The 13042-nt window shown below is 42.9% G+C and overlaps 1 protein-coding gene across 2 annotated transcripts in view; it reads right to left on the bottom strand.

The window, feature by feature from the left end:
* Positions 1–13042, bottom strand: part of CPM (carboxypeptidase M) — an 80299-nt gene that overhangs the window by 34629 nt on the left and 32628 nt on the right. For both annotated transcript variants that reach the window (XM_019960849.2, XM_019960847.2), the window contains exon 3: positions 2433–2530. In XM_019960849.2, coding sequence (XP_019816408.1) covers positions 2433–2530 — 98 coding nt within the window. The remainder of the gene's footprint in view (positions 1–2432; positions 2531–13042) is intronic.

The raw sequence follows: 13042 nt of genomic DNA, 5'->3' as shown, positions 1-13042 counted from the left end.
TTATTAAAAACAACTTTGCATTTCTCTGATAATGAGTGATGTTGAGCATCTTTTCATGTGTTTGTTAGCCATCTGTATGTCTTCTTTGGAGAAATGTCTATTTAGATCTTTGGCCCATCCAATATTCTGGGAGGTGGGTCATAGAGGATCCTGCTGTGATGTATGTCAGAGAGTGTTTTGCCTAGGTTCTCCTCTAGGAGTTTTATAGTTTCTGGTCTTACGTTGAGATCTTTAATCCATTTTGAGTTTATTTTTGTATATGGTGTTAGAAAGTGTTCTAGTTTCATTCTTTTACAAGTGGTTGACCAGATTTCCCAGCACCACTTGTTAAAGAGATTGTCTTTAATCCATTGTATATTCTTGCCTCCTTTGTCAAAGATAAGGTGTCCATATGTGCGTGGATTTATCTCTGGGCTTTCTATTTTGTTCCATTGATCTATATTTCTGTCTTTGTGCCAGTACCATACTGTCTTGATAACTGTGGCTTTGGACATGGAAGCAACCTAGATGTCCATCAGCAGATGAATGGATAAGAAAGCTGTGGTACATATATACAATGGAGTATTACTCAGCCATTAAAAAGAATACATTTGAATCAGTTCTAATGAGGTGGATGAAACTGAAGCCTATTATACAGAGTGAAGTAAGCCAGAAGGAAAAACACCAATACAGTATACTAACGCATATATATGGAATTTAGAAAGATGGTAACGATAACCCTGTATACGAGACAGCAAAAGAGACACTGATGTATAGAACAGTCTTATGGACTCTGTGGGAGAGGGAGAGGGTGGGAAGATTTGGGAGAATGGCATTGAAACATGTGAAATGTCATGTATGAAACGAGATGCCAGTCCAGGTTTGATGCACGATGCTGGATGCTTGGGGCTGGTGCACTGGGACGACCTAGAGGGATGGTATGGGGAGGGAGGATGGGGAACACATGTATACCTGTGGTGGATTCATTTTGATATTTGGCAAAACTAATACAATTATGTAAGGTTTAAAAATAAAATAAAATTAAATAAATAAATAAACAAACACTATGACACAGAAAAAAAAACACAACAAAAAATAACTTTGATCAGACTCCCAGCAATATCAAGCCTTTTTGAGCACAGCCTATTATGCTCAAAAAAGTAACTTCCACCCACCCATAAATCAGATTCAAAGACAAGCCAAGCCACTTTCTCAGAGGCAAACGTTTGCATTTGAGCTCCAGTGACAAGAAGTCCCCTCGCTGGTCAGGACGGTTGAGCAGCATGTCTGGACAGGAAAGGCAGAGTTGCGCATGTGTCACGCAGGGTGGAGCCTGTTCCTATAAAGCCTGGGTCTGGGGAGGGTTGAGTCGGAACAGGAAGTGCAGCATTTGAGCACTGGGTGCTGCCACACTATTGCAGATCTGGAAGTGTTGTAACAAGTCAGCAGGTTGTACTCACAGGATTATGCATTTTCTCTGACATTCCCTAAAGTGTGTTTGATAAGGTGTGACACAGATCCTGTGTCAATTTTCTTTACTGTCAAGACTGGAGACTATCTTTCCCTTCCACTGGATCGCCCAGTTGTGTGGGGTCCTGGGAAACAGAAAATCCTGCAGCTCTCATATTCTCAAAAATATGAGAGCTGAGGAGGTATATACTAAAATATATATCGAAAAGTATGTATAAATATATACTAAAATATATTTTATTGTACATAAAATACATATATAAAAGTATATACTAAAATATATATATATAAGTATACATACAAAAACATACTCTGAGGAAGTAAGGTGAGAAATTTTGGGGAACATCTTCAAATGCCTGGCTAGAATGGTTGGGCAGCCAGGAGTCGTAAAAGGCTATTTTGCAAATTATAAGATAAATAACATAAATGAAACAAAATAGAGTTGATCTCTGATAAGCTGGAAAAGAGCAAAATGTTATGATGGCATCTCAGGGTTTGTGGAATGGTGGGGATGACAGAGCCCTAAGCTTGATGGTCTAAACTTACGCATCAAAAATGCTAAGTTTTGGATTAAGAGAAAGTGACAAAAGCATTCAAAAAGCCAGCCAGGAGGAGGCTGGGTCGCCAGTTGGGACCTTCTTAGTTCAAATACATCACTCTTCTGCTGGGTCACCTCGATGCTGAGCAGGAGGTGGGGAAAACCAACCCAGGAGGCGTTCAGGAACTTGGGCAGTCCTGAACGTTCTTCCAGCCCCCAAACAAGAAACGAGCTCCCGTTACCCGCACAGGGCCCTGGGTAAGCAACCCAGCGGCTGATGGTTTGGGATCATGGCTCCTTCAGTCTCTCAGAAGGCCTTACAGGAAGACCCTTCCAGTCTTTGCTGCAATGTCGGCTGCTTCCTCTGCATTTACACAGAGTGCAAGAGACCCGAGGGAAGGTCCTTTGGTGACACGTCAGATACACGTTCAAACCACATACATACCTCATCTCCATGCATATTTGCCACGTACTTGAATTCCGGAATCCCGATCCTGTGTTCCTTTGGAGAGCGTCCCACGACGAGAACCCACAGGTTTCTGCCTTTACGGGGGAGAAAGTACAGAAAAATGAGTAGCCTTTTGAAATGATGAATGAACTCTGGCAGAATGAGAATAGTGAACAATGATGCTACTTCTCCCACCTGATGAATGTTTCATGACCATCTCAGTTCATGCAACTAACACCTCTGTGCCTGGAACGCTTTTAATTTACTGCCAGCCAAAATCCTTTCAATCAGCAGAAATATTTAACTTCTTATTCTAGAATGTGACTTTTAAAAATTGAAGGCTTAGTAGGTTACATAGATCTTATTCTTCCAAAATGTTTAGTAGACTTAGTAGGTTACATAGATTTGATTTTTCCAAAATTGTTTTTCCAAAAAGCGTGCTCTGAGGTCCTGGTGCCTTATAGAAGTGATCTTGCTAATTCACACAATAACACGGAAATAATAATTGATAGTTGACTGGGAGGGAGCCATAACTCTCAGTGCAAGGAATGTGAAAAAACCAACAGCAAGAAAACATGAAACTCAGAAGGGAGATTGTTTTTACAGCAAATCCTGAGTCTTGTTGTATTCAAATGATCATGTAACAAAGCCTCTCAGCAGTGAGTGTCCTTGATGAGCACCAAGTCCTGTCGAGTAAGCTGGGAACCACAAACAAAGCTGACAATGCCTCAAGGAAAACTTCTAAGTCCTAACTCTGCCAGATGGTGAGATTTGGACAGAGACTAAACATCATTGAAGATTCGCCCTGGGCAGATGTTACCACTGCATCTTTGGTTCATATTAACTCAGGCAATCCCTTGTCCTGAGCCAGTGAGATAGATTTTTAACCAGACTTTACAAAATGAAAACACTGACCTTCAAAAAATATTAAATAAACTGCTTATGATCACACAGCTAGTAAGAGGCTGTGATTTGAGCCCCAGAACCAAGACCTGAATTCTGGCCTATATGACTCAATTCTAGAGCTCTTAATACTAATGAAAACAGCCTGTCACTCAAGAAGCTTGGTGTCCTAATCAGCAAAATGAAGAGGTTTCTTTCGATTCTAAAATCACATTCTTTTTTTTTTTTTTTTTAATACACTTTAAAACTAGAGATTGGGGAAATGTATATTTGATATCTAGCACCTAGATACAAAGTTCACATATCTGTAATAGCTAAACCTTCTGTGGAATTCAAGAAGCCAGGAAAGGAATTTAACAGCAGTCTGTGGGCTAATGTGGAGCCCGTTTCTGCAGAATTTCTAGTGTAGTTCCTTTAATCTGGGGATCCCATAGGTGGGGGAATACTCTCTTACCATAAAGAACTCAGGGAGAAGCAGATACTGGACTTGTTTTTTCCACCATTAATTCTTAATTTATTATAACAATTGTAGGACGATTCATCTTGACAGGGTAATGCTTTAAATTTAGTAATTGCAGAAATTGTCAAAAAACATCCCCAAAGGGCAGCTTATCTGACTGATGCCACTTGTTCAGTGCAGACTACTCAGGTCATTCATTCACATCCATTTATTTAGTACTATTATGTTCATGCATTTACTCCTACAGATAGTTATGCTCTCTACACCCAGTGAGTCTCTGATCTAGAGAAGAATAGCATGCAAGAACATCATTACACTGGACTGTGACATGTATGATCACAGAGTGTGTATAAGGTACTGGTGTGACTGTAGAATAAAGGAAGAAACTTTTTCAAGGAGTGGGATCACATAAAACTTTACAGACATAGGGTTTTAGAGCTGACTTCTGACCAGGGTTCTGAACAGTCACTCCAAGTTAGCCATGTGGACAAGTATCAGTACAATCCATTTGGTGGTTTCCCACCAGAACCACTTTATTAACCAGAATCTTTGATTCCCCCATATTACCAATTCTCAGATCACCTAGGGCTTCAAATTTAGCATGTTACCATTTTTCATGTGAAGCAAATAAGAGCTTTTTTCTATTAAACTTGGCTCTTTAGGTTTCCTTCTGGGGGATTCTTTTCTGTAGCTATTAATGCTTTCAAGGCTAGAATAACCACAGATTTGTATAGAATATGGTCTGGTCTCTGCAAGAAGATCCAACCAGTCCATTCTAAAGGAGATCAGCCCTTGGATTTCTTTGGAAGGAATGATGCTAAAGCTGAAACTCCAATACTTTGGCCACTTCATGCGAAGGGTTGACTCATTGGAAAAGACTCTGATGCTGGGAGGGATTGGGGGCAGGAGGAGAAGGGGAGACAGAGGATGAGATGGCTGGATGGCATCACTGACTCGATGGACGTGAGTTTGAGTGAACTCCGGATGTTGGTGATGGACAGGGAGGCCTGGCATGCTGCAATTCATGGGGTCACAAAGAGTCGGACACGACTGAGCGACTGAACTGATGGTCTGGTCCCCTCACAAGCAAGGAAAAAAATTCAGTATCATCTTGACGTTGTTGTTTACAGCTGCTAAGTCGTGTCCGACTCTTTTGCTACCCCATGGATTATACCCCATCGGGCTCCTCTGTCCATGGGATTTCCCAGGCAAGAATACTGGAGTGGGTTGCCATTTCCTTCTCTAAGGAATCTTTCCAACCCAGGGATCAAGCTCATGTCTCCTGCATTGGCAGGTGGGTTCTTTACCATTGAACCACCAGGGAAGCCCATCACCTCGACACAATGTTTCTCAATTGTTTTCTAACTCTGCATTTGCAAAGCTGACCTGTAATATAAAGGATAGTGTAAAACAAGAAAAACCTGACTTGACATGGGTATTCAATATTATTTGAGGGCTTCCCTGGTGGTCCAGAGGTTAAGAATCCGCCTTGCAATGCAGAGAACACCGGTTTGATCCCTGGTTTGGGAAGATTCCACATGCTGCAGAGCAACCAAGCACGTAGCGCCACAACTACTAAGCCTGCACCCTAAAACCCGTGTGCCAAAAATTACTGAAGGCCACTCGCCCTAGAGCTGCTGCTCCGCAACAAGAGAAGCCGGGGCAACGAGAAGCCCACACACCGCGACGGGAGAAAACCACATGCAGTGACAAGGACCCAGCGCAGCCTAAAAAAAAAAATGTGTGTGTGTGTGTGTGTGTGTGTACTTTGGTTCAAGGAAGTTGGGAAATCAAACCAATAAAATCTAAATGAAGAAATATTGGTAGTAACTCAATCTCAATTTCAGCATGAATGGCTCCTAAGTGAACAGCAAAACGAGAAACTTACCTTGAATAACCCTCCATGGCACCAAGCCTGAGGATGAAAACAACCCATAAACCTGAAGATATTCACCCAATGCTTTTGGAAAGCTAAGCCTCTTGAAAGTTTTTAACCCGCCTCTCTAATAAACACGGGTTATCTCTGGCTTAGACTAGAGTAAATGCACAAAGGACAGACTATTGACTTTTCACAGCCTGATTGCCAAGGTGAGGCTAATTTAAACAAGATTTTTTTTTTTTTCTATCAAGGTTGGACAGGCTGCCTTTATCCCTCCAAGTTCCTGCTTTGAACTTTGAGCACCTACTTTGAACTTTGAACTCGAGCACCAGGTGTGCTCAAGAGCTCTGAAATGCTCAGCCACTTTCTCTCCACTACAAAGTAAAATTGTCAGTATCTGTGTCCAGGAACCTTCTCCGGGCTTGACTCCAAGCCCAGGGATGTGACATGGTGCCCAACTGGGCACCTAACTGGGTTTGCTTGTAGGACCAGAAAAGTGTTACCATTCAAAAGGCTTCACAAAGATCCGCAAGGCAAGGAAACAGAACACTCTAGGCATTCAGGAGAAAGTAGGAGGAGAAGCTTGAAAAACGAAGTACAGTGTCAACAGGGAGAAACTGAAGGAGTGTTATTCCCCTACCAGAATCACTGGATCCTTGGAAAAGCGCCAATCCCTGAGCCCCATCTCCCAAATCACACTCCAGGGGGAGGGTCCCCAACCTGCACTTAACAGGCTCCTTTGGTGATTCTGAGGCCCATTAAAGTTTGAAAGCTGCTCAGATTGAGGCAGTGAATGTCCAGATAGATTTGGGCGGTAAAATCATCTCATTTTACATACAATCATGAACATGTTTCTATATGAACAAATATACTTTGACTACACCTTTTAAAATGGCTGTTTGACATACATCAACATGAATCCGCCACGGGTATACACATGTTCCCCATCCTGAACCCCACTCCCACCTCCCTCCCCGTACCATCCCTCTGGGTCATCCCAGTACACCAGCCCCAAGCATCCTGTATCCTGCATCAAACCTGGACTGGCGATTTGTTTCTTATATGATATTAAACATGTTTCAGTGCCATTCTCCCAAATCATCCCACCCTCTCCCTCTCCCACAGTGTCCAAAATAAATAAATTTAAATTAAAAAAATAATAAAATGGCTGTTTGATATTTTATTACACAAATGTAGTATCATTCATTCAACAATGCTCCATGGTTAGGTGTCCAAATATAAGTAATTTATGTAAATTACAGCATGTCCACTTAAATTATGTACAGAATTTTTAATGTAAAATATTTTACCATGGCAAAGAAATCAGAGTACAAAATTATATAATTACAACCATGTAAAATAGACTATTCACTAACAAAATACCATGGAACAAAACAGCTCCAAAGCATATAAAGCCTTAAATGAAATAATTGATGAGTCCCTATAAGAACTGAAAATAGCACACTGTCAGTAAAAATGGGCTAAGTGATAGGGTTATAAAACTAAGACTTTGTTTTCACTTTTCCATCTTTCTAGTTTTTAAAAATAAAACACTAAATCTTATTGTTTATTAAGTTTATATACTGTATGCTGAGCTTTATAATACCTGATCTTTACACTTTATAATACTTGATCTTTACAACACCTCTGTGTGGTGGGTGATACCCACAATTCATTGATATAAGTGGTAGAACCAGAAGTCAAACCCAGGTCTGTTTGATTCCAGTATCTGTGTTCTTCTGATGACTCCAGGCTCTTCCTGCAAGTAATAGGTAGGTCAGGGCCAATCCCACTCTGGGCGCATAGTTCCCCAGCAGCTCTTTCAGCACCACACTGCCATAATTTGTCCCTGGAACAAGTTCCAGCATGCCACCCGTCTATGACCACTGAGCCATAGCAATACACCTGAACTTACGGCTGCCCTACAGGGACGGTCCATACCAGGTGTTGATATAACAATCCCTAAGTAAAACTGTCAGTATCTGTGTCCAGGAACCCTCTCCGGGCTTGACTCCAAGCCCAGGGATGTGACATGGTGCCCAACGGGGCACCTAACTGGGTTTGCTTGTAGGACCAGAAAAGTGTTACCATTCAAAAGGCTTCACAAAGATCCGCAAGGCAAGGAAACAGAACACTCTAAGCAGTGGAGAGAAAGTGGCTGAGCATTTCAGAGCTCTTGAGAGCACACCTGGTGCTCAAGAGAGCACCCAGAGAGAAGTGGAATCCAGAGAGAAGTGGAATCCCTGTGTGGGTGGCCTGGTCCCAGGAGCAGACCTGCAGTGATGACAAGGCTGGTGATGCGCAAGGTCCAACCCATGAGGCGCCAGCCTCCAGGGTGATGGATCAGTTGTTTCCCAGACTAGAATATTTCTCTTTGTGTCCTTAAAATTACCCTTTGACCTAAGTCAAAGCTCAGGGGACCTTGCTTGATGCCTGAGTTTGCGTCTTCATACGTAAGTGGGACCAACAGCTCTCCTGGCAAGAGTGATGTGAAGCTGGCGAGTTCCTCCTGTCTTCCCTAAAAAAGAAGCCAACACTCCAACACCAAACCTTCAATCTCACTTATGCTCATCCCCATTACTACACACACAAAGCCAGCCCGGCCTCAAATAATGTCCCAGAGGACCTGAAAAATAGCACATAACTTTGGTCGGGTTAAACATGTAGTCTCCGTGACCTCGGGCCTGGAAGTGGAAGAGGAAGTTCCTGCTAAGTGGCTTACGACAAACAACACAAACAACTGCAAACAAAACAGGGACGTCTCCAGCATGGCTGTGTTTGCACGGTAGCATGCCTCACAGTTCAGAGCATTTGATATATATTCACTTGGCCCTGATGACCATAAGCAGTAGGTAAAAGATTATCCTTTCACACAGGTGGAGGCGCTATCCTAGGGAAGCTCACAAGGCCATGGTTCTCACGTGTGGTCCCAAGAAAGACCAGTATCATCACATCCTCTGGGAACTTGTTAGAAATGCAGGTTCTCAGACTGCACCCCTAAGTACAGACTCCACCCCTAAGTACAGAGACCCTGGGGGTGAGGACCTGCAGTCTGTGTCTTAATGAGCTCCCCAGGGCATCCTCATGCTCGCTAAAGTCTGAGAACCACAGACACAGAGATCGGACTTGTGGACACGGTGGGGGACAGAGAGGGTAGGACGTAATAGAGAAAGTAGCATTGACGTATTTACGCTATCATGTGTAAAGCAGCTAGTGGGAAGCTGCTATATGACACAGGGAGCCCGGCCTGGCAGTCCATAACAACCTAGAGGGGTGGGATGGAGAGGGGAGGGAGGAGATAAATGTATAATTATGGCTGATTGGTATTGTGTTGGTTTCTGCCCTACAACAACATTGTAAAGCAATTATCCTTCAATTAAGAGTATACATAAAGCTTGAGAGCCATAGTAACCAAGGACAGAGCTGGAAGGCCTATTCAGAGCCTGCTCTGTTCTTAACCACTATGCTGCACTGTTCCAGTCACCTAAGGGACAGAAAAGATCAAAGAAACATGAACCTGTGCCCATAAATTGCCAGGTGCCATTTCTGGTGTTGAGATTTTCCTTTCTCCCCTCTGGAGAACTGGAAATGGAGGAGGGCCTTCAAGGACCCTATGAGGATGGTCTGAGAAGTTAAAGCTATCATCTCCTTCCTTTAGTGTGCAAATTTCAGACTGGTCTGCAAACTAGTATACACCAGCTTGTCCCCAGACTGCTCTCTATTCAAGGATTACTGGTAAGCCTCAGTGGCTCTGCCCCAAAGCTGTGGAATCTCAAGACAGATCTACTTCAGAGGTTTGTCTGCTAAGCTGACTAGGCTGAAAAAGTAGGGTAGGTGGAGTAGCAAGAGGAGGAAGGACATGGACAAAACTCAACTGCTCTACTCAGATCTTTTCTGGGACAAAAAAAAAATTCACACACACACTCTTCCAACATGGCAAATGGCCCAGCAGTCACTGGGGCTTCTGCATTGAGTTGAGAAGTCTGGCCAGCCCATGTGAATGCCCCGTCTGTCTGATTCTGTACATGCAAAGCTGTGAACCCATCCTTGGTAAGATGCAATGATTCCAATCCCCAGTCAGCCACATGACCTCCTGGAGCTTTAATGCCATTTACTGTGTAGTGGGCTCGGAATTCCTGACATTGTTCCTGAATGGAGGAACTTGTCAAGAAGGGGTTCAGCGGCACAGAAAGAAATTGGGCGACCTAGAGGTCCTTCTGCTACTGTGACAAGAGCAAGTGCCCTGCTCCGCCTGGAAGCAGCCATGGGACTGGGCTGCCTCTTGCCTCTGGCAGTTCTAAATTCTAGCTAGGACCCCGAGTTTTGGTCCCTTTTCCCCCATGACATCAAAGTACAATCCAAGCTCCTCAGCATGGCAAGTGGCCTCTCCTGGACTGTGGCCTTGCTGCCTCTAGCCTTCTACCACAATTCCTTACACTGGGCTCCAGGCAGTCTTAATTTAATCATGTGTGATTCTAATGGGAGCTACCATCAGCCTTGATGCCTATAAATATACGCTCTTGCTCCCGCATGGATAGTCCTCTATCTACCTGATCAAAGTGGCCGGCTTCCTCTTGCCTTTCCAAGGCTCAACCGAAAGCCCCCTCCCATCCATCACCTTTCTTAGCCTTCTTCCTTGATCCTATATGTTACCCGCCTGAGTTGCACTGTCTTTTGAATGCCTCCCACATGCTTCTGCAACCCCTCTCCTAACACTAAAACCACAGGTTTTCCTGCAGGCATGGGACTGTGCACCTCTGTGCTTGTGGTAGCTGGTGTCATGCCTGGCACAGATGTAGTAGGTGGCCAATAAATGCTTGCTAAATGAATGGATGGCTGGAAAAATGATCAAATAAGTTCAGTTGGAGCCAGGGTCCAGGACTGAAGAAAAGGCTTACAGCTAGTCTACAAAGAACTACTGGGGTGGGCTCTGAAAAAGCTCCAAATTTCTAGATCAATCCCAGGGTTTTCAGACCTTCTTGGGGATATTTCCATACAAGAGACTGCTGAGGTCCAAACAAAATATCTGGCTTCCGATTAGATTCTTCTGTCATCATGGGGACATGGGATTCCATTTGCTTACTTATTTGTCCCCATGGCACTAATGCTGTGAAACGACACCTGAGAAATGGAGATGTTAGTTTCATGTTACTGCTTCCTGAACAAGTCAGTAGGGAAGTTTGGGGGTTTCAATTTCTAAATCAGAAATTCTTCTGATTGCTTGGGGACATTATCTTTTTCAACTGAGAAGAGAAAAGGAAAAACCTGAAGATGTACTGAATTGGAAGACATTTTCCTTTCTTCCTTTTTTTTGATTCAAGACTAGTCACGATTCCCAGAGAAGCTGAGTGTTTGTCTCATTAATCACCAACCATCAACCCAAACAAGAAGATGGCAGGAAATTCCTCTGCCTTCCTCCTCTTTCAACTCTACCTTCTCTATTCCTCCCACTCGATTCCCAGGTCAGAAGCTGATAAATCTGTTGCACTTTCTCTAAAAATTTTTAATTTTTAAGCTATAAAATTAAGAGAATTTTTTTTTAAAAATTAAGTTTTAAAAGCTAGCCATAATTCTCATGTCCCAGCCGCCCTAATTTTTTTTATGTTCCCTTCTAGTCTTTTTTCATAGAGAGACAGGAAACTTGTTTTAAATCCCCAAAGTGAAAATCTCTAGAGGCCTCATACTATAAAAAGCTGCGAACTTCCGCTTTTGGTGCCTTAGGGGAGAGGTCAAACAAAATCAAATCTTCGTTTTGAAGAATGGCTCAGTTTTAACAGCCAAATTAAATATCATCTTAAAGTACAAACAAGTACTTGAGATTTTTTAAAAACGCTATTTTAAAAGGTCAATCATTATAGCTGGCTCTATGTGTATTGTCCGTTGGTGGGTTCTCTTTTAAGGTTTTCCAGGGGCATTCTGGTTCCTTGTTAGTGTTTTGGTTCTTTCTTCCCAGTTGGTGGCTTTACTTCTTATCCATTCCTGGGGGTGTCACACAGCTGTGTTTTACAATGAGGTCAATTCAGATCCATTTGAGCCCTTCCTCCATGCTCCCTCCCTCAAACCCCAGTTCGTTGGAGGCCTGCTTATCCTAATTGCCTATTTATTGCTACCATAAGAACTCATCCTTCAGTGGCAAGGAATAATGGCAATTTCTTTACTAGTTTTCTCATAAGCTGCTTAGAAGAACAAAGGCCTTGTCTCTCAGTCATCCTACTTGTTGCATTTGTACCTAAAAGGCTTTCATTTCAAAGTAAAGGAAGCCAGGGTTCAGACAGAAATATGCTGATCTTCTAACAATGGGAGAAGCCCCGGAGTTGCCAAAATAAGGCTCCTTTAAGGTCTAAACTTGACCTAAAATTAGGACTATTGGTGCTTTTGTGGGATGAACAAAATCCCACAAATTCTCACTGGTTTTACCATTCTGAGATTTAAGTTTCACAGTTGGGTCAATAATTTAGTTAAGTACATCTAAACCAGAATTTCATATATGAAATTCTGTACAACATATACCTCCAAATAGCATCTGAGAGCTCTTGACAGATATGCAATGTCCCTCTTGTGGCACCTTATGTAACAATGCCTTGTGCAGGTTTTAGAATCAAATTGCCAGGGTTTAAACCCCCCAGCTTTGACACTTACTACCCATATGGTATTGGGTAAATTGCTTAATCTTGTTGAGTGGATTTAGTTTTTATGTTATAGGATTGATGGTACCTATACCACATGGGATTTCTATCTCATTTAATCCTCACAAACTTTATAAACAGTGGCAGAAACACGATGAGCACATGTTTGTTTGAAGGCCCTGAGTTGAACTGATGGATGTTACTACCGGCCCTATGGACTTCCCTGGTGGTTCAGTCGGTAAAGAATCCACCTGCAATGCAGAAGACTTGGGTTTGATCCCTGAGTCAGGAACATCTCCTGGAGAAGGAAAGGGCAACCTACTCCAGTATTCTTGCCTGGAGGATCCCATGGGTAGCCTTGTGGGCTACAGTCCATGGGGTTGTAAAGAATCAGACACAGCTTAGTGACTACACCACCACCACCACTACAAGCCCTAGGAGATGATGCAGCGTCAGAGCAATGAAAGAAAAATTTCAACTGTAAACAGTGTCCCTAACATATGGACAGACCCATCATGCCCCCAAAATGTGTCTTTCAGAAAATGTGCAGATCAGTTCAGGTAGACCAAAATCAGCTACAGTTTTTTAAAAAACTGAAGTGTGGATTCACAGAATGAACAGGCTGCCTTCAGAAAACATGTCCTTCAAAACTGATGGTGACAGCATGAAAACTGTCACGAATGTTCATACCACCAGACATCAGGTGAATTTACTTAAGCCCAAGAACTGAACCTCATTC

The sequence above is a fragment of the Bos indicus genome, chromosome 5 (assembly GCF_029378745.1).
Source record: "Bos indicus isolate NIAB-ARS_2022 breed Sahiwal x Tharparkar chromosome 5, NIAB-ARS_B.indTharparkar_mat_pri_1.0, whole genome shotgun sequence".
Lineage (NCBI taxonomy): Eukaryota > Metazoa > Chordata > Mammalia > Artiodactyla > Bovidae > Bos > Bos indicus.
Note: the sequence above shows the minus strand (reverse complement) of the source record. Positions and strands in the feature narration are given on the sequence as shown.